The sequence below is a fragment of the Agelaius phoeniceus genome, chromosome Z (assembly GCF_051311805.1).
Source record: "Agelaius phoeniceus isolate bAgePho1 chromosome Z, bAgePho1.hap1, whole genome shotgun sequence".
Lineage (NCBI taxonomy): Eukaryota > Metazoa > Chordata > Aves > Passeriformes > Icteridae > Agelaius > Agelaius phoeniceus.
The window spans coordinates 75,304,152-75,327,084 of record NC_135303.1 but is presented as its reverse complement, the minus strand read 5'-3'; the positions used below and the strand labels follow the sequence as shown (position 1 = coordinate 75,327,084).

The following is a 22,933-nucleotide window of genomic DNA, read 5'->3' as shown; positions in this document are numbered from 1 at the left end:
CCACTGGTTTTACCACAAATATATTATTTGTTGAAGCAATATTTATTCCTTTGAGCATCAACTCTGTCTTGCATGTTTAGACCATAGTATTTGTGGAACAGAATTGTGCCCTTCTCTTTTGGAGTGCATACTGAGGCTACAAGGAGCCTTTTTCTCCCTAGTAACTACCCACACCATGGTTTTTCATTGCATCATATCTTACAGTCACTCCTACCTTCTAGGGAAGAAATAAACCAAACACAAAACAGAAGTCAAGGGAATATAAATCTGCAAGGAGAGTGGAAGTGCACTAGACCAAAGAAAAGTGTGGCAAAAGTGTTGTAAAAGACTAATTGGTGCTGCAGTTTCAGATTTTACTCAGCAAAGCAAAAACTGTCAGATTTTATCAGATTTTCATCGTTTGTGAGAATCAGCAGAAGCAAGGCAAACAGGCTTTGGTTTTACAATGTCATACAGTGAATATCTGTGGCTGATAGGTAACATGCTTACATACATTTACAATGAAATCACGTGCAGAAGCACATGATATCTACATGGTTTAAACACTGCACTGTTGTTTTCCCATGTGAAAGGCATAAGCATACTACGTCAGCTGCTTGCTCTTTGAGAATATCCCCTTGAACCCTTGAACTGCAAAAACATATATGGCTGTAGGGCTAACATTTCTTTGCTCACCTCCTTTATGTGATAGGTTTTCAGAGTTGAAGATTGCATGAAGCATGATGAGATTCAGACAAAGAGATCAGATTGTGATGAGATTCATGAGATGAAATTTGATGAGATTCAAATTCTTTTTATATTATATCTGATATGTAGAAAATATTTTGAGATTCACCCCCAAACCCACTAAACAAAAAACAAAAAATAGAAAAAAAAGGGAAGCCAGAAGAGAAGAAATGTATTTCTGCAGCTGAAATGCTGAAATAGGTCATACATACATACAGGGCAGAGAAAGGGCAGAATACAAAACACAATGTGAGGGTCAGGTAGCATTTGCCATTGCTTGTATTAGCTGCAATCCAATTTAAAAGAATCAACCTACAAATTCTGTTTTTTCATTTTCCTTTTGAAAAGCAGAGCTCAAACCTAGTAGTATTAATAGCAAAACCAACCACATCTACAATAATGATAACAACAACATTAAAGACTCCTCCCAAACCAAATACTGTTTCCTTTCTCATTAGCTGCCTACCGTCATCTGTTGGACCTTCCCAAATCCTGCTGATAACATTTAGGTAGCTCAGCTTTCCAGGTTTTGAAACTCTTGCTTGATTTTCTCCTTCATTTCCATGGCACGGACTTCTTCCTAGGCTTTCTATTCTAGTCATCTTTGCACTCCTTAAATTAAAGACTGATTAGTCAATAGTTCTTATAGTATATGCACTAAGTTATTAGCATATGACGTACTTTGTACAAGGGGAATTTTTAAATGCTTGCTAATCCAATAGTCACTTCTGTAATATGCTCTTGATTTCATTCACATTTTTTTAGTATAGCAGTAAGCAATATAGTCACTAAATTTACTCGCTTGGATAAAATCCTACCTTGCTTATTGCAATTAAGAAAGGAAACTTTTTATTTTTACCATAATATCTTACGATTTAAGAGATAGGTCCTAAATTTTTGTCTCTCATCTGTATTTTTTATTTGGCTTAACATCTGTCCAACTTCATATCTAATTTAAATGTTCCAACATAAATATCATTGAAGAAAATAATTTAATATTCTGTGTGCAGAAGGAATAATTAATCAGATTGGCAATTTTATGCTAACATTTGAATGCAAATATTTGGGAATAATTTTTAATATTTCATAACAACTAAGACTATATGCATGTGACAACAGCTACTTCATTAAATCAGAATATCATCATAATGGGAATAAAATCAAGACTTTCCTAGTACAAAAAATGTTTGCTTCTACTCAAATAGAGATAATCTTCTTAACAGTGAGCTGATTAAGGACTTTGACAAAAGAACGTAAATTTTACAATTCTATTAACAGAATGGAAGAGTCATTGAGCTATGAAAACCTGGCTGAGTACTATGGTTTGGGTTTGATTAGGAAATTTTAAAGTCATACCTTGGCACATATAACATTTCAAGTGAGAACAGTAAGAACAGACAGTAAGAACTACTGTCTCTTTCCCTGCCTCCCATCATTCCTCCCAAAGCCCCAAAGTCAAATTTGGTAAAATCTTCACTGCAACTCTTCCCTGACAAGCTCCTGGTAGAGAATACTTTAGAATATTTGGGACGATGCTGGGCTGCCCACTGCTGGTGTTTCTCATGGATAGTTACACCAAAGTAATGTCCACTGGATAACACTGCCTTTTGCACAGGCAGTGTGGGGGTTTAGGGCCTCTGCAGAGCGTGTGGGCTCCCTGAGACACCTGCTTGCCTCCCCTGACTATAAAGAATGCATGTGGTTGTTCAGAGGGATAACAAGAGAGCCAACTGGAAGCATAAAGCACAGGGGCATGTCTGAATACATGACTGTATGCCAATCAGTTGTTTCCATGATGAACAGCTCCCACTATCAAAGATTTTCTGAGCTGAGTTACCTAACATTGGAAAAAGAGGTCTTTTTGCATTAATATATTGCAACTTTTGGCCTGAGAGCAGAAGATTGAATTTTAGGCATTGCTTATTCTTTACATTTTTAATCCTAGTTCTTGAGAAAGTGCAGTAGGCATTAGTGGATGTTCCTACCACCAGACCTAGAATTACACCTTTCAGTTGAAGATGAGTCATTTTGCAGGATGTAAAGCAAAATACATGGGGACACAGGGAGAAAATGCAGAAAAGGGAAGCTTTGTTGTAACTTGTCTCTAGGGCTGTCTGACCATGGCTTCTGGCCACTCTGATTCACTGCTGTGTTCAGGCTCCTTACTCAGGAACCTGAATATAATAAAAGCAGAACTTATGCACTTTAATGGGTGATTTCAATGTAGCCCTTAATTTTTAAATGGATGCTCAGGAAAGTGAATAGGCTGGAATAGGCCAGTTTCTCAGCCATCTATTAAAGGAAAAAATATCTACTTTCAAATAAATCTTTTAGACTGGACAGGTGATAATGTGACCCTGAGCAGAAATGAAAGATGTGAAAAGAAGGTACACTCAGACTGCAACCAAGTCATACCAGAAACCACATCTGCTTCAGTTTTATTTTCTATATTCATCAGACAAGGGACCGCATTTGTAATAGAAAGGAGAAAAATGACACAGGCAAGAGTCCTATTTTTCTTTCTGATTCTTCTCAACTCTGTCTTAAAAACCAAACTACATTTCACTCTTTCCAGTTGTTTTTCTGTTGTTATGAATACAATAAATACAGCCTGGGGTCAAGTACAGTTTTCTGCTGTGCTACACTAACAGTGCTTGTAAAGGACACAGGCTGAAAGGAGAAGGAACACATGAAGGTTGTCACCCCGTTTCTCTTTCCAGTGAAGTAGACAGTTTGGGTGAAATAGTGATATAAGGACTTTTATTGGTGCAGCAAAATATGAGACCAATTTGATTGTAAGACGCAAAGAGTTATGTGGGGTTGCCTATCAGATTATTGATGTGGAGATTGATAATGCCTCTGATGTTTTCTTTTTAAATGTATCCCTAGTCTAACTCCAAAATGTGTGAGTCTGAAACAAAATCAAGGCTCTACTACAGTCTTATGAAAAGTAACCTGAAGTGCTGGATAAAGATAAAAAGCAAAGGTCAGCCCTATGATGGGTTCTAGTCTCTATGCACTTTAATAACACCACATATTTCTACTGAAACAGACTGTTGAAAAATTGAATTCATACACAAGGGCCGAGTGTTGTTGTCTACTCACTGCAAAACATCTCCTTTTATTTTCCAATTTTTGTTGCAAGTGGTTATTTTTAATTACATGGGCATTCCTGCCAGGAATCTCATAAACTGTGACATGTATTACTTTGTTTAACTTTCTATTTTATGAAAGCTTACATATTTGCCTATCAGGTATCAGTGTTGAAGAGTGCTATTCAAATATAGAGAGTGTCTATTTTGTGCCCTGGTTTTATTCACTTCCTTGAATGTGAGATGATACACGAACAGCTTATCTGGTTCAAAACCATGCCAGTCCTCTTCCTGCTATTCTGCCTTAAGGTTAATCACTGTTCTGTGAACCCACTCACCCTAAAAGAGCCCTACATATATATTTCATTTGAAGCCTTTGGGTTAAAAAACTTTTGCAACATTAATTAAAACTACAAATCAAGATGAAGAATGCATTCAGCAAACCTTCACATTTGTATCCTGTTAATAACAGCCTCTTCCCTAAACTAACAGGGCTGAACTGGAGACATCACTTTTTAAAAGGAAAACCAGTTTACTAAATGACTCAATTTAAGCAGCTGTTTTTTAAAATTGTAGCACACGGAAGTACTGCACCAGCTATGACACTGAGAAATTTTTTTCTGAATGCAAGCAAATATGGATTCCATTTATTACTATCAAATGCTCACAAGCTCTGCATGTGCAAGGAATAAAGCTGCTAATTCAGCCCCAAAAATGAGGAAATTACTTTGAAGGTCTGGGTGGGGAGCTGACTGAAGGCTCTCTGATGCCTTACCTGTTAGATACATACCTTACTTCCTATGGGTCAGGGGATGTATGAATGAATTTCAGTCTGAATGTAATTTGTGCCCTGTATCTCACAAAGCAATATGATTTTGTTTGTGTTGTGGCTAACAAGGCTATAAGTGAGATAACTCTCTGGCGATCATGACCTAGATACAGACTTATAATAATTAACTGAAAAGAGTATCTAAAGTAAATATGGTTGTTTTCCAAATTTGTCCTATTTGCAAAAAATATTACTGATTGTTTAAGAAAACAATGTACAGATCACTTGAAAGTGCTTTTCACAGTAATGGTGGGGAAGTGGTTCAACTCCACTAGAATTGTTCAACACTAGAATTGTTCAACTCCACTAAAGCTGATGATGATCAATCCTATATTCAAACACTTGGAAAAATTGTGAGTTTGTTTTGCAAAAAGAAGATGGCTGAAGCTAGCTAAAACAACCAATATCTGCATTGTTACTTGGTTATGGAACTTCATGGGTCAGATAGAGGGATTTCAATGGAAGCTAAATCTAAATATGCTCTGAACTGCAAAATATAAATGTTTCTTTTTCTCTACTATTAGAGTTCATAGAATCATAAAATGGTTTGGGTTGGAAAAGGCTTTAAAGACCATCTAGTTTCAATACCTTCAACTAGAGCAGGTTGCTCAGAGCCCCTGCTCAAACACTTCCATCCAGGGATGGAACATTCAGATCTTCTCTGGGCAAAGTGTTCCAGGGCCTCATCACCCTCAGAATTTCTTCCTAATGTTTACTGTAAATCTGCCCTCTTTCAGCTTAAAAACATTTCCCCTTGTCCTATCATGACAAACACTCGTAAAGAGTCCCTCTTCACCTTTCCCGTAGGCCCGTTTATGTACTTGAAGGCTAGTACTTGACCTCACATATGTAAGATCACCCTCCACTTCTCTGAACAGAACAACACTCATCCATCAGCCTGTCCTCACAGGAGAGGTGCTCCAGCTCTCTCTAATCATCCCTGACCATGGCTTGCTCTGGACTGGCTCTCTGATCATCCCTGATCGTGGCTTCCTCTGGACTGGCTCAAGCAGGGAAAAGCCTTTCTTATGCTGGGGGGCCCAGATCTAGGTGCAGTACTCAGGTGAGAGCTCATGCAATGACTTCAGCAAGGCCTTCAACACTGTCTCTCACAGTATCATCATAAGCAAACTCTGGAAGTGTAGACTGGATGAGTGGACAGAATTGTAGAATAAAACTGGCAAGCTCAATCCTCAAGTCACAGGTAGTTCCTTTGTTTTGAAAACAAAATATTTGTATTTCACTGGTTGTGCTAAGAGAATTACTGTCAGTTTGAAATGAAACACCAGAAAATATGATTCCTATGAGAGAAACCTCTCTTTTGGTTGAAGTACAGAACACTAAGCATGAGAGCAGCAAACCCTGTTATTCCAGGCTGGTCTTGGTCATGAGACAGAGATGGCACTTGCAGGAAATTCGTATCCTTTTGAAGACTTCAAACGGAAGTAAGTTTTCATCTCTGCTTATTCACACTGTCTGTAGTTAAAACTGATATTTACATCCTAGAGTTTAAAGAAAGTATGAAAGGTGCCATCTTGAAATTCAATCGTTACATGAAAAGCTCCCGTGTCCTGCCCCCTAATTTGTCTGCAAAAGGAACACTCAGCACGCTATAGCATAGCTGTCTGATAATGAACATGTCATTGATATTCATTAGCTTCTCTCAACACAGTTTCCAATAAGGATTCATGTGGATATACTGAATAGAAAAGACTTTATCTTGATCACAACTGCTACATATTTACATTGAAAAATCACCATAAATTTTAAGACTACCATGGTGGCTGTTGCTTCTAAGAATTTGAGCAGATGATTCCTGTGCTGCTTCACTTCTCAATGTCATAGTTTCTTACATTTTTGCTAAGGTATGCTACCACAGATTTATGCTTCATGGTGAATTCTTAAAATAGCAAATGAGAGAATTTTGCTCTTGCTTTTTTAGTTATTACCTTTACCAGATTACTTTTCATATTTCCTTTGTTGATACCCCCATATCGCCTGCAGTAGTTCACTTCTGTGATCATCTCTTTCCTCAGAGAGAATCTTCCCAGAGACATGTCTTTAGCAACATAAAATCTCCAACTTAAGTATCTGTTTTCTGGTTTATCATCAATATAGCTTAGTGACACTGTGGTCTTCAGTCACCTAGATTGCTACCTTGCCAGTAAGTTCTTCCTGAGATTGCAAGCTGAGCCATCTGGATGACATGATGGGGCTCTACCCTAGCTGGTGTATTTTTCTGGACACTCCATGACACAATTTCTGAGAACAGCAAAACCAGGAGGATTTCTCAGCAGGAAGGATCTCTATAAGATACATTTTGAATGTTCCCCACAAAAATTCAAAAAACTTAGTAGCATGTGAAAGGGCTTTCAATTATTCTGTGAATTATAGCAGAAGTGTTTTTAATCTTCCTTCTTAACATACTGCTGCTAAGACATTTCACTAGGATTCTATATGCCCCAAGAACAAACCTATGCATATTTCTGCATTGATGCCATGAAATTGGTTGCCATGGAAATATCAAAACCAGCTTATAACTAAGAACAGGCAAACCCTTTCATACAAAATAGTATCCAGCCTCAATTTCCATTCAATAGTCAAAATGAATTGTAGCCATTTTCATGCTTTATAGTGGCTTAATATCTTTGTTATATCACTGAAGTCTTTCAACCACTTATATCCAGTGCACACAGGCTTCAGATCATCCAGTTCAGTGCATAATTTGGGCACAGAAATTCCAGAAGCATCTCTGAGAAATCAGACTAAATTAAATTAGACTAACTTATCCTTACTATTCTTTGCCTTTTCTTGCTGCCTTTGTATTTATTGGCAAATAAAGAATTTTCTAGATTAATTGGAGAGCTGACTGTGGTACCTTCTTTCTAAACTTTAAAATATCAGATGATTTATGGCTGACATGTAGAGTTCACTCTGAGGATTAACTGAATGGAAACCTTCAGATCAGGGAGAATTTAAAAAGAGTAACAGCATCTTCCAACAGAGAGTGTCTTAGGTCCTGCTGTCTGAACAGCTTCTCCTGCTGGAGAAAAGAAGTTGACCTCAGGCAAATAGCTGTGGGAGAGCATGTAAGGTAGTGTTCATTGGCAAGCACATCTTCTCTTCTGGATATAATTTCTTTTACTATCATGAATTTCACTATGTTTTCTAGAGTTAGTCCCTTGGAGTTAAAGAAAGAGCCCTATATTTGAGTATCTCTGTCTCCAGTTAACATATTTCTGGATTACTCTGCTAAGAGACAAATCACAAAATCAAAAATAGATATAATATTCATAACTGAAATGGTTTACAGAGAGCAATCTGAAACCAATGTCCAGAATTACTTCTTCAAGAAATATATTAACAGAGGATCATTAATATAATTGGTTTACATATATAGATATATCTTCTTACTATTATTTAACTGCCTTTCTGTTTATAGCATAGATTTAAACACATAACCTTCTGTCCCCTGATGAGCACTACACAAAAATGTTCATATTGTATGAGCTCCTAGGAGAATAAAACTGTAAAGAACTGCCAAGACCACGTCCTTTTAAGGTGAGAGGTTAGCTGAAAAAACCCATTAATTTTAACACATTCCAGAGCCTACAGGCAGAAACTATTGAACATTGAAAAGCTACATTGCTCCTCAAAATTGCTGATGTACCTCTTTTTTTTTTAGAGATACAAATGTATAATTCAATTAAAAAGATGAGGTGTTTTGAAAATTACTGAAAATTGTGTTTCTGGTTGTGGTTTAAATGATAATTTGCCTGTTTAGTATGTGTCTGTATACTTTCATCAAGAGGAAAAGCAAATACTCTTTCACTCTGTCAGAACACAATAGAGAAAGTAACACCCAGAAAATTACACAGTGTAAGTTGTGAATTAATATGTTGTAAAAAATATGCAGTCCAATAAAGTGCATTTCCATAAAGACATACAAGACAAAGTTGCCATCAAAATAACCAAAAGTAGTGTGGGGTAAAATTTTCCAAAATATTAATGTCATTTACACTGCTAGTCTTGTTTTTAAGTCAACGTTTCCTTGGAAATAATACTATGTTTTAAAAGGAAATTTCTTTCTCATACAAATGTTATAAAAAGAGGATTTCCAATTCTAAATCAGAAAATTCCATTTTGAACACTTCTCCTCATAGCATAAACATTTTTAAAGTGAAGTCTTTGTGCCTGCCTAGCTACAGAACTCTATGTTCCAAAAGAAAGATGAATGGATTCCTCATATCCACTTTTTTCTACTAGATTTTTTTGTAAAAAGTTAATTAATTTATTCATGACATGGTCACACACTGGTATATAAGGAAAAATAATTGGGAAAGAAATTAAAATTGGAATAATAAAATAGAAATCAGAGGTTAACAGGACTGAACACTAGAAGACATCAATTTGAGTCACTCTGTAACTCAAAAACTCAAAATCTCTTTAATAAAACAAATACAAGGATATGAAGCAATATAAGTACATGAAGCAATATATATTTACTATTATAAAATGCATTTTTCAGTTAGATGCTTTTTATAAATAAATTATTCTTACCTGTTATAGTTGCTTTGTTAATAGATGGTTGGCTACACATTGGTGATCTTCTATAAAAAAGGAAATGAAAAAAGGCTTAAGCCTGAAAAATTCACTGATGACTGAATTCTTGAACAATACAACAGAAAATACATTACCTGGGAAATTATTTGGGAACTCCAGAACAGGATAATTTTAGAAACTTATAGGTTTATTAAAAGCCTGCCTAACCACATCTAGAGCAATACATAGTTTGAAATGTGACTTATAAACATATACAAAGACATTCTTTTCTTTGAAATGTAATTTACTTCTAGGTTTCATGATGCATGCTTTGGGTGATGGAAATGGCTTCACTACATTTGCCAGTGTAACTAACATTAGTGTTAACTGTGATGCTGTACATGACTGGAGAGAGATCATATTTATGCTGCCTAATTTATAGTTATGAACTACTGCAGATAGGTTGGGTATCACTACCTTGAATGAGTGAAGTAGAGTTCTAGGTTCAGACCATGCAAGCAGATCTCAGTGAGTGCAGCTTCTGCTCACTCTGTTTCATTTGCAATAGTCAGGCTGTGCCTGAATGGTCATCTCTGAATGATCTTAGACATATGACTACTTTATCTAAAATCACATAAGGTGAAAAAACCTACTCCAAGTTTATGCAAGGACAACAACTGCAAGATCAATTAGAATGCAAGGGGGCTATTGTCTCAGCCACCAACTGCAACATATTTAGGGGATTAATAAACTTAGTCCTCATCATTGATTTATGCAGGTTTGGTGGCACAGACTGAAATCTATAACTCATACTTGTCTTCTTTGCTTACATAAAAAAAGTATCACTGCAAAAAGTTCAGTGGCCAAAAAATGATACTCACTTGCTGGGTGCACGGTCTTGTAAATTGGTTAATGCAGCAAAGTTATTCCGGACAGTACGCAGGCTGGCCAGAACCTGGAACAAAAAAAGTGGTTTCAGTATCAATTTTTGTATAAGTGAGACTGATCTATCTCTGCTCCACTGTGCTGAAAGAAAATGGAAAGCACGTTGCAAAACCACTGTAAAAGGTTTCCTGGGCAAGTTAGTCTGGAACCTTTGGCTATTATTTTACAATAATATGTCTGTAATACAAAGGCAGTAGTTTACCTCTATTTTTCTGTTCCCCTCATAAACAAGTCATTTTCTGTCTGAAGGAAGACTGACTCACAGAGGAGGAAATTTTTTCTACATAATTCTACTTATTTCTTTAAAATAACAAGAAAAGCATTTGGGTCTGGAAGATAATAGCCCATTCAACCCTAATATTTCAGGCATAAGAAATAATTGCAAAATCTTTATTTGCAGTTCAGTTCCCATAAACTCCTAAGGACAAAGGGAATGAGATTGTCTAGACTACCAGGAAAAGCAAAAAAGTAGAAGAGTCTCCTCTAAGAGACACAGTTGATTTAGGGACTCAGTGCAGAAGGCCAGGGGAAGTTATCCCCTGAGAATGCAGGAAAAGTCTGCAGACTCTTACAAGCTTTATGCATTGGGGAAGACAACATAGACGAACTGCTTCCTTTCTGGACTTAAATTCATGCAAGATAGCAGACAGTGAATGCAGTGGAGTGTCTTTGTGTTATAAGTGGCAAAGGCACTCTCTTCTGAAGGCAGCTGGGTAACACACAAAAGATTTTGTGCCTTGTGACGGTAAAAAAGTGAACCTCTCTGTCAGGGGAGAGGTTGTTCAGCTGGTGTCAGAGAGGAACCATGAGTTTATTGGAGCTAGGCTGGAAATGGGAGAAAGCAGCAACACTAATCATTGGTATGTCTTTGCAGAAGTTGACCTTTTTTTTCCTCAGCCCAGACTGGGCTTGGTTCCTGGTGAACCCATCTGAAGAATAACAAAAGCAGCAATGGGAAGCTGGGTTTCAGAGATCTGGGTTGAGGAGTGCACAGCCCGCTTTTCATAGCACCTTAAATGTATGCAGGAGGTAGGAAGTGAGTAGGACACTGAAGAAAAAGAGAATAAATTAATGAAAGTTTGTAACACAAAGTAAAGAACTAGCAATGACTGGCAGTGGTAAAGCTTTTGGAGGTAATTTCCAAAGAAGTTAAGATAATAAAAAATACCTTTGTCTAACTAAACAGTATTAATCTGTTATGTTTTATTAATCTGTTATGTTTTCCTTTCCAAAAATCAAGAAGCAAACTGACTTATATTTAATTCAGCATGGATTTAAACCAATTAAATATGTCATCAAATTTGCATATTCAGGGTACAGTGGAGATTTCAGAGTATTTTATAAAAGGCCCTTGCTTAATATTTTCTCTGCTAGTAAAAGATGATGGTTTTATTCATAACAAGACTTGATTGAGTCTTATAAACACTGAATCTCTTTGCAATATAATTAAATATATAATAAAGTATTTAATTAATATTCTTTTAACAGCTTATTATTTGACCAAAGCAACCTACATAGTGTGGCTGAAGCTGCCACATGTGCTTATATGTATGACATATGGTGTATATTATATTATGTATTATGTATTATGTATTATGTATTATGTACTATGCATCATATATTATATATATATTATATTACATGTTACATGTTACATGTTACATGTTACATGTTATATAATGTATATATAATACATATTATATTCTTATAATATTCTTATTTGACACTGCTCTGTGACTCAGCCTTTCTCTTTCCATTCATCTTCAATCACATATGACTTCATACAGTAATTTGAATTTAATTCCTATCTGTTTTGGAGTAAAACCCATCATCATCGGTTCAAGTAAAAGCAATGGTAATTTTTCATACTTTATAAGGAAGCTCTCTTGTGAAATCTGTGGCTTTTTAATCTGAATTATAAAGAATTTTGACCTGGTATTTTATAAATCTGAATAGAAAAAACAAACCTGTTTTTTTCTTTGTAAGGAAACATAAGTGTTCTGGGTAAAATTTATCTCATGTCTAAAAATCTCAATGTATTTAATTCATAAAATATGTTCAAGTGGAGAAATGGTAATTAGAAAAATAACAGAATAACAGGAATCAGAGATTTGTCTCAATCATTAGTGCCTGCTACAGTATATGGAAGAGATCAAAGGTGTTTGTCATGCTGTTGTACTTCAACTATTCAGATAATCAAAAAGTGTTAAGAAAAAGAGGTATAGTTAACAGAGTGGGAGGTTTATGACTTTCTGTTGAAACACTTTTCTTGTTTCAGGCAAACATATAATATCAACAACAGAAAAGAACTGTTTTGGCCATTTTGTCTTTAAATTACAAGGCCCTGTGAGAAATATGACAAAGCTGTTCCTACCTGAGCAAATGGTGTCACAATCAAGTCATCACCATGTCTGAAAAAAAAATAAATAAGGAGAGTTGCAAGTTAGAAAAATTTGCTGCTTTAACAGAAAGAAAATCAGGTTTTATAACACAGTTTTATTCTTCTGCAATTACACTTTATTATTGTTCCACACACTCTGAAAAGCAAGTGCCAACTTAGTTATTGCCCAGCTGCCTGTCAAGTCTATGGGAATGTTGACAGACCAGCCACTTTCTGTGCTGTGGGTATGGCAGGTGACTGACCATCCGGATTAATCCACAGACATGTCATCCCAAAGGATAGAGGTGAATGTTCTAAAAGTGATTCCAAAGGCAAAAATACAATATGTTTTTAATTTTCTTGTGCTTCCCTGTAGTGAATTTATCATGAATTATAAGTTGCAACTTATAACAGAAACTAACATCGGTTTGGTGCTATTTTAATATTATTCAAGTTTAAGCATAAAATATGAGTTTTGAACATTAGATTTCAAGTCCATGAAAATCTAATTAGAAAAAGGCTGATAAATGGAGAAATGTGACTTGTGTTTGTTGACTTGCTACAACATTATTCTTATACTTTATATACTGTCCACAAGGCAGCAATGACTTGCAGATACTGCAAGAACCTAATTAAAAAGCAGCATGTGCAATCTGTACCACTGTACAATCATTCTGTAAGGATGAAACAAAACTCCCCAATATTCAGGATCATCAGAACGTTTAATAACTCTGTAACCATTTTTATTATCATCTCTTTTATTCCTTTGGTAATAGAAGAATGGATTTTTAAACACCCTGTGGAAGAAATCTGCACTTTGAACACAGTCTTTGCAGGAGTGGTTGGAATAGGGTAGTGCTTCAGGTGAAACCACAGGTCCAGAGTGGACAGAAAGCATATAAGCCTGATTCTTAGAACAAACCAAAAGAAACGTGTCCTCCATAGGAGGAACTCAGAGGCTTTAATTGCTCAGGAAAGCCAAATCCAATCGGGTATAATAGACAACATGAGTCAGCCAGGAGCATTAACAGGAGAGTTAATGACCACCTGGGTTTAGTACCTCTTTATGTTTTCATCGGGTCAGGAAAACATCAGCAAATGCCCTACACTATAATTTTAGATAAGGGTTGCTTAATGAATTACACAAAAGCTTTAGCAGAAGATAAGCCAAGTGCCTTTTTTTCATTTTTTTATCCTGTTCTCCACTGAAAGAGAGTGTGACTATGCTATTTCACTTCCAGGAAAATTATGCTCTTTGTCTCCGAGTTCTGTGAAATGGTATTATCTGATATGTGACAGCTGGCTTAAATGTTTCTCAGTAGTCCTTTTATTTCTTATCTTTTATAAAGGATATTTTTATTTGCATAGAGCTAATCCATTTTTTGCTTCTTTTTTGACATTTAAAGGGGGCCCAGCTCAAAACATAATGCCACTTTACAGTCTAACCTGTACATTTGGAAATTATGAAGGGCAGAACCATGAAGATGAAAGTGTTTACAGGTAGCAGCAGCACTGGACAAAAACCAAAAAATATTCAATAGTTTCTACCTGTAAATAAGACAGTGGAGACATGGAGAGGGTTCTTTCTATCATCTACCAGTGGCAAACACTCTGAGTGCCCAATATATGACACAAATGCACAAAATATTCACCAGTGCCTCAAAGTACCAGACAACTCCTGAAACATAGTCACTAACAGTGAATTTCAGATTGGCAAAAAAATATGAAAATAATATTGTCCTCCTCAAAATCTCTTGTGGAACTTTTTATTGTAGATGGTACTTCCTCTCCTTCCCACTCAGCCCCTGTTTGCCACTCTGTGGATGCTGAGGCACCCATAAAAGGCAACAGCTATGTGTTCTTGGCTTTCTGTCGTGGAGGATCTTTTATTCTTTTATGTAAAATAACATGATCCCACTTTTCTCATTTTCAAATTTGATTCTACTTGAGTTGTTTCTGAACTGTATTGTACTGAAGAACACTGATATCATACTGTAGCTTGTTATTCTTCACAAGAGGCATGATTAAATAGTAATTTAATGTACTGAAATCAAGCCAGGACTTGATTTTCACTTTTCAAATCTCCCCTGTGTCAAGAGCAACAAATCCAGATATTATCATTATTTTGGTCAACCTGATACTGAACGTACAGATATCCACAGCTTTCTCAAAATAGTTTAGCACTCATCAGACCACTTGAACTGCAATGCAATCATAAAAGGTGGTGAGCAATCTTTGATCCACATTGGGTCAGAGAATCTGGACAAGGTGAGATGGTTCAAAAATAGAGCAGATATGTCCAAAGAAGCTTGTGGTGGTTTTAATACCGAAGAGTAAGAATGCATGATTCAAAATGCCATTGATACACAGTATACTACAGTGTAATAAACACTACAATGTATCAGTGTCCTCCTCTCTAGATGACATGGAAGCTTATGGGTAATTCGTTCTGGATTCCAGATAGGATAGTGCCCTCATCTGTATACAGAAGCTAGAGGGAGTGTAAATAATGCAATATGCCACAAGCTTCTAAATACAGACAGACCTATTAGCCATTAAAGCTAGAAGAAATTGTTCATATCACTGCTAGACTCTCGTAACTAGAATGCCTGCTATACTTCTTCACATCATAATTTTTCAGAGGAAATAGAGGTTTGAAAACAATATTTTTCACAGAGCCCCAAAATTCAAAATTATTAGCTCTCTATCACCAAAGAACACTGCTAAAACATGCACTGGCCCACATGAGTTTAATGACTGTTACATAAAACACAAGAAAAATTCTGTTTAGCAGACCAAAGATTATACACTGCATTGCAAGCTATTAGCCACAGTGAAGTGGTGAAGCCTAAACTTCTGCAAATTTCTGACTTTTTCTTCATAACATTTCCTACATGACACTTGAACTCACACCGTATAACCTATGCTGATCACCACCCTGAGGAGATGAAAGTTCTGTATTAAGTCAGAAGCTAGTTGAACATGTTCAGTGCAACAGTTCTGCTTCCTTTCTTCAGGATTTGGATCAATTTGTCTCTTCTATCCCAATCACTGAACAGTAATTAACTTTTCCCCTAATAACAAGGAACTTAGAGATGCATGGACAGACAGAGAAGCAGGCAGGAAGATTAACACAAGGGTAAGACAGGGTGACTGCATAACCTTTACTTCATAATTAACTGTCATAATTTAATATAAAATCTAATGAGAGAAGTAACTAGAGAGATGTTCTGCTGACCGATCAGGATACACTTAAAAAATAGTGGATGTTTTTTATAGTGGTTAGAAAAAACTCACTATATCCATTAAGGAGAAGGAAATCCCAGGCTTTAGAGACCATGAGGAGAGTGAGGGACTTGCCCCTGTGGAGCTTCACAGGGAAACTCCTCAGAGTTTGTCTTTCTAAAGGCCATAGTAAACACAGATTAAGGTTTTCTGGGTCTTTCTAGACTTTTACATGAATATCAACTGAGTGATCTTTAGGACATGCATTGAAGTTATGAGATATAAACAGGACAAATAGGAGCTCTGCCTTATTTAAATAAAGGGGAGAAAACATACAAGACATATTTACATCAGTTTGCCACAAATGTACCAGCTTAAAGTATGATTTTATTGGTTTGCAACACTCCTCCCCTTGAATCAAAACCTTACTTATATTCTCAGAAGTACTGCCTGAGGATGCCTGTCAGGCCTTAAATCCAACTGGCACAGTCTTTGTTGGATTCTCTGGCTACAAACTTTGGACATAGACCATTTGAAAGAACAAAGCTGCCAACTGAATTGAAAAGCCCAGGAGGACAGTGGCTGTAGGGAATCCCTGAATGAATCTCCACATCAAGAGCTTTCATCACACTGCTTTCATCTTCTTTCATCACACTGTCATATGAATTTACTCAATTTTTAAAGAACTGTATAAGAAAGAAGATTGACACTAAGGTAGTCTTCTGTTTGGGTAAAAAAATATATGGCAGCTGCCTTTTGCAGTGTAAACATCTAGATTGGGATTAAACATTGCATCCACTCATTTCTGCATACAAGGCTGTATACTTACTGCCCAATAGTGTGCCTCAGCTTAGATGAGACATTTGTGTTTTGTTTGCTGGAACACAATTATACCATATACAAAACCACAAATGAAAGATAGAATATAAGCTGATGGACTACCCTAACTGCCAGGATTTTCTTTTCTGTCCCAATAACATTTTATAGTTGAAGCCAAATATGCATCCACAAAACTTATTAATTAAGTATGCTGAAGTATTCACATTGCTCAGATTCACATTTTAGCAGCAATGAAAAATGATTCTAGATTGCACCCTGATAAGGCAATAGTAATGGTACTAGCTATCAGAAGCTGTGCTTTGAGGAAAGTGAGTAGCAGTGGCTGCCTGCTCCATGCAGCTTGATACTTATCATCATCATCTGCTTTTGAAAAATACAAATGGGTTAGTTTGCAAAATTGATTTTGTGAGGTTAGAAATCATAGTGTTCCAAGTCAGTTTATTCTGCAGGAAGGAATAGTGCTTAAGTCACGTCATCTCAATTTTTAAAGACTTTGAGAAAAAAAATTCTAGCCCTGAGATAGCTTAGGCCTTGTTAAAAAAGCCAAGACTAAATAAATGTAAGTAGCAGCTCTTAAGGTTTGGCCCACATTACAAAATTAATGGGTGGGTTTACACCTTTTGTTTTCCTAGATAGCCAGTGGGTTATTGGTGATTTGCATGTCTTTGAAAGGGTAAAGGCAATCTGAGGGATGATTGGGCATCTCAGGCAGGGGATAGAGTCTATGAGATTGCAAGCAGGCTGAGATTTAGGGTTGAGAGAACAAGCAATTAAAATTGGTATCAGAGCTATGAGCTGTAGAAGAGGGGGTTGTTTTTCCCAGAGCATTTTAATTCTGTGAACATGTACGTAAGAGGATTGTTAAAAAGAGCTACTTGAAACCACAGAAATTAGACCCTGAATGAAGCAGACTCTCATCAAGTATTGTCTGAGTGTTTCAGAACACCACAATTTTCTGTAACACTGTGCAGTTATGTCCTCCTGATACATCTGTCTAATTCAGCAACACAGCTAGCCCTAATTAGTGAAAAAGTATTGCTGTAATATTGGGAGTTCAGTACAGTTAATTTAATCAAGCTTAACCAGATGAAGGAGGATTGGCTCCAAAAAGCCACAGCACCTGAGAAGTCCATTATCCCAGCCGAAAGAATGCTGGTTATAGTAATTCTCCTTAGACTGACTAACTAAGCAAGTGAGATTTAGAAAGACAGACTAAAGGGAGAAAAAAATTCTCCGGCATAAATGTCACTAATGAAAACTTCAGATATAAGTCTTTCCAAAAATCCCAATTGACTTCATAGGGAGCATAAATCAAGTTACTCCACTATGATGTTCATTAAGAAAACAATTCTTGTCTGCCTTACAGAAATCAAAACACCTCAAAAAAAATTTGAATTGTTACATTTGACTAATACACATATATTATGTACTAAAATACCTGGAGTTTTCTAGATACAACTTGTATTTTATATAAGAAAATAATTTTTCATGTCACCTTTTTAGCATCTCAGGTCCTGAAGGTACACTTGATTAGGCTTGAAAGAAGCCTTTGAATTCTTGAAATCTACCCTGCTGCAGTCATCAGTGCTAAGTTACCCAAACTGCAATCTTAATTCAAGCTAAACTGCATTGGCACCCAAGTGAGAAGCTCTCTCAAGACTTGGAAAGGTAAAAGGACCACATCTATTACAGACTAAAGAACTGGAAAGAATCAGTGTTAGCAATTCTAAATCAGTACTTTGAGGTTTAATCCAGGCACTATCAGGTACATACTATCTGGCTATGTGTATACCTCACTGTGCATTAATATCTCTCTTTCATAGTGCCTGTACTTTTGTCCAGATTTAAAAATTAATAAGAATTGGCTGGGTGACAAGGGCTATTTTAGGTCTCAGTGACAGTGATCTGAGCTGGGACTTATCAAATCCAGAAGCTTCATTCAGAATTCCTGGATAAGCTAGAATCAGAATTGGGTGACTATATCCAAAAACCAGGAATTATTACTATTTTTTCCCATCCAATATAATGCACTGTAGGAACACAACTAGGCATCTTACATCTACCAAGAAGGTCTCCTAACACCTTTGGAAGAGTTTGAGGACCACCAGGATCTCTTATGTCAGTCCCAGCTACATTTCCCAGAAGCTTAAACCTTTTCCAAAGACACTGCACTCACACATCTGACTTGTGTCATCTGCCTGAGGAAATCACATAGGTAGTGATGTAGTGGACCATCACAGTATGATGTGTAGCAGCATGTAGCCAGCATGATGTGTAGCATAAAAAAACCACAGATAACTCAAGAAATCATTTTTATCACATTGCCCTAGTCATCCACCAAGCTTCAATGCTTTAATCCTGTCATTATACAGCAGACCATTTAGATTACAGGAGAATGGTGGGCAACTAACTGAGCAACTGGCCTCTATTAAGTCTGACAGAGTTATTCAGTCCTGAAGGGAAACAGAACATGCTGCAGGTGGTTTTCCTTCTGAAATCAGAAGGTAGTTCTCCTGGGGGTAACTGAGGCAATGGCAATGGAAAAGAAGCTACAGCAGTGTGGGGGTTTTTTTGTGTCTTAAAGGAGAGGCTGGATTAAGCCAGAGGAGATAGGACTTTGAATGAGAAAAATGCTGGACTCAATCAGAGGAGTCCAGGCCAAATCAGCAGTGCCACTATTGGACTGTTCATACAACAAAAATCATTATTTAGCTATATCAAGGCTGGAAAATAAACAGGCATCAGAGACTACAGTGCAGTTCTGTTTTCTTCTCAGGTTTGAGAAAATTAGTGACTGGGTTTGCATACATGACTGGAAGCAATCAAGTTAGTGCCACTTAATGACTTACTATTAGTGAATTTTGATTGCATTAGCTGACATACATAAACTTTTGCCTGGTATCAAACTAAAATAAAATGTGTTTATTGTGCCTGTAACTGCTTTTAATCATCAGGTATTTGGTTGCTTGCTTGTCCCTGTCCTACATACTTAGGTGTTTAAAACTGATATGGGTGTGTTACTTCTGAAGAATAAGACTATACGACTTTCCATGTGGGCCTCCTACAGATGCAGGCTAAAAGATTCCCTCCTTAAAAGAAATAGCAGAGCTGCTGAGAACAAGGCACTCATGCAATGCAACCCAGCCTGAGAGAGCTTGCTATGAGCCAGCCACAGAAGGTTTAAGGGTTTATAAAAAAAATGGGCCGTTTACTAAATTCAAAGGTCTCTAAATGCATGTAAGAAGAAACAATCTGACTTCAAGAAAAACAAGAGAAAGCCATCAGATTTTCAGACTGTGCTCTTTCAGGGATTGAACTCTACAACTAACTGAGCATTAGGGCCATTAAAAGAATTCAGAACATTCAGTTTGTGCCCTGAAGGGTGGAATGGCAGCTAATGTTCCTCTGGGTTGTGAAATAAATGTGACCTGTGCATGTAGGTGATCACTGAGCCAGAAAAACAGTCCAAAAGAGATCCCTGCAAAACATTCAAGTCCCTTTTTACAAAGCTGCCTCTCTTCACACTGCTCCTATCCTTCAGTATTGCTGGCACACAAAATGCACGTCTGCCCTCCTCTCCACTGCTGATCAGTGTTGCAATCCCAGGGAGATGTGGTGTTGTGATGTACCTGAAATCCCAGCTAAGAATTTATTTTGGTACCATATTTTTAAGAACATGCCATCTGTCACTGAAAAGATGTAGGAATTCAGTTTGTTTTGGTTGTAACTTCAGTAATAACATGTTATTTTCCTGCAAACATCCCTTATCCAGAGAAGGGAAGAAAAAAACCTAAAACATTTAAAGTGTTTAAAGAGGAAGCCATGTGTTTAACAACTGAGAGCTGTTTGGAAAATTGTAAGGTTTTAGCAATCTCTCACACAGAACCAGTCATGATTCTGTATTGATTGAAAGTAAATAAAATATATTTGCATTTCATCAACAAAAATTCTCCCCTGAATAAATAGCAGATAAATGCTTCTCCATGCAAAAATGCTTTCTGTTTTCCAAAATAACTAATTTCCTGATCAACAAATAAAGTTAGCACAAATTTATTATTCAACTTTAAGTTAGTTGCATTCTAAGTTGAGTTCTTTGTTTTGAATTCCACCTGTAAAATGTGTCAAACAACCAGAAAGGACAATCATCTTTTTTTTTTTCAAATTTTTTTTGTTTATAGCTCAAAAAAAATATTGTAAGTGACTTGGAAATGACTTATATTCATTTAAGCTGCAATCTGGAACTTCATTTAAGGATCTTAAAAAACAAAGAAAAACACAGTGAAACAAAATATTTGTCTGTTTTTCCTAATGCAATGTAAATACATTTCTTTACATGAACAAATAAATGTCTCAAGAAATTGAATGTATTTTTTAAATTAAAGATTGTTTCTAAGCAGAGTCACACATAGAAAATGCTTCTTTATTAGAGCAGGCTGGACTTTGAGGTTTAACTGCTCATTTTCAGCCAGTAATAACAATGAAATAAAAATATCAGAGATTCCTAGAAAAGCATATGATTGAAAGGAATTTCAGCTGAAAATTTTCTGGAGAATAGATAATTATTTCTAATTTTTGAGCTGAAGTGCAATTACTCTTCTCAGTAAACACGTCTTGTCTGCCATCCCAGAATCTTGGACAGCACCTTTCATGAAAAATGTGCATTTTTTCTTCGTAATTTAAGATTCATAATCACAATATTTGATTAATAAAACCAGGCCTTATTGGCTCAGAAAAAAAAAAGAAAAAGCTTGCCTTAGAGAACAAGAAAATATATCCTCTGTAACTGTAGCTGTAGGGAAAATGTCCTGGAGAAAACTTCATCCTCTTAATATTTCTTTTATCACAGACAGCAGCAGAGGGATGCTGCTGTCTTCAGAAGTTACTGAAAGAGTAGCAGTAAGTTGTTCAGGTCAGAGAATGGGTGTATGGTGGACATTTAGCAGATCACCAGACCAGTGACCCTGCAGTTCCCCTCAGTTCCTTGGCTGGGTTCTGCTCCTTTAATACATGCAAGCAAGTTTTAATACATATCAGCAAATTTTGTGTAATATTACTAGTTGGAGCTGATGAAGAAAACAATGCTGACCTTCTTTAAAGAAAACTCTAAAACTCCCCCAGCAGTTGCTTTTATATGAGTGAGGTACAGCTGGCCAAGTCCTGAGGAAACCAGGATGTCTGTGCTGTGCTGTGCTGTGTTCTGAGAGCTTGTGGAAATGGGAGAAGAACAGACTTAAATGAGACGTCAGAAGATGCCTTCTTACACTCAGAAACACAGTGGAGCTTGGACAGACTTGTCTGCTGAGAATGTCTTGGATCCCTGGTCTAGACTGCTGTCCTCTGGTCTGCTTTTTCAGAATCACAGGGGGATTATACATGTTTTTTGCCATTCAGAGTGGCATAAAACATGGGCTGTGATGCAGCACTGGACAGCTTATTGGCTTTTTATTTTCTAGGAACCTATTTTTTTAACCTGATTAGAGACGTGGGTTCTGCTACAACAGAAATTCTCTACTAATTTGATCTCTTCCTCCATTAACCAGGGCAGTGATCCCTTAACAAGAAAGAGTATAAAAGTGTTATCACTTCAACTGCTTCCTGTATTTGCAAGTTCTGGACGGCCACAGCAGTTCAAAAAAGTCAGCATTAAGCAATCAGACCACCTCAGCAAGACATCCACACAGCTCTCTGCTTTACTAATGTCTTCAAATATAGGCCTGACAATTTTTCCAATAATGATTTTGCACATCTTTCATCTAGATACTATTTCCTTTCTCCTCTGTGTTGGTGTTGGGAATTGGTTTTTTTGGTTGGTTTTTTTTTGGTTTTTTGTTTTTTGTTTTGGTTTTTTTTGGTTTTGTTTTATTTTTTGTTTTGTTTTGTTTTGTTTTGTTTTCCATTCTTTAGTTTCCTTCCCTTTAAACTTGCTTTCCTGTCTTTCATCACAGACTCTGAACTATAATTCCTGATATTGTCTCACTACCCCTCACTGCCTCATTCAGTTACTTTTTCTCTTGCACATCCTTTTCTCTGCTGGAAATCCCACAGAGAGGCTTCACAACACACCTGTGCTCATCTGCCTTGGACCTTGTATCTTCCTGTCTAAACTATTCACCTCTCCAGTTCACAAACTTTAGCAGCTTTTCCTAATCTCTGTATATAATCTCCATGTCCTGCTTTTATTATTCTCAAAGACCTTGTTATTTCTTCCAAGGGATAATTAAAACAATGTTACTGACCCCCACTCCAATTTATGTGCTTTTCTTTTCTTACACTCAGCTGCTTTTTCTGCTGAACTGCCCCCACAGTTGTCCCACTAACCTTCTCTCATCAAAGCAGCCTTGTATTCATCCTGTC

General features: G+C 36.7%; 1 protein-coding gene across 4 annotated transcripts in view; it reads right to left on the bottom strand.

The window, feature by feature from the left end:
* PDE4D (phosphodiesterase 4D) overlaps positions 1-22,933 on the bottom strand; it is a 354,607-nt gene that overhangs the window by 72,859 nt on the left and 258,815 nt on the right. For all 4 annotated transcript variants that reach the window (XM_054651719.2, XM_054651720.2, XM_077171319.1 and 1 more), the window contains exons 3-5: positions 12,509-12,545; positions 10,071-10,144; positions 9,208-9,257 (exon numbers count right to left, since the gene is read on the bottom strand). In XM_054651719.2, the coding sequence (XP_054507694.1) occupies positions 9,208-9,257; positions 10,071-10,144; positions 12,509-12,545 (161 nt within the window). The remainder of the gene's footprint in view (positions 1-9,207; positions 9,258-10,070; positions 10,145-12,508; positions 12,546-22,933) is intronic.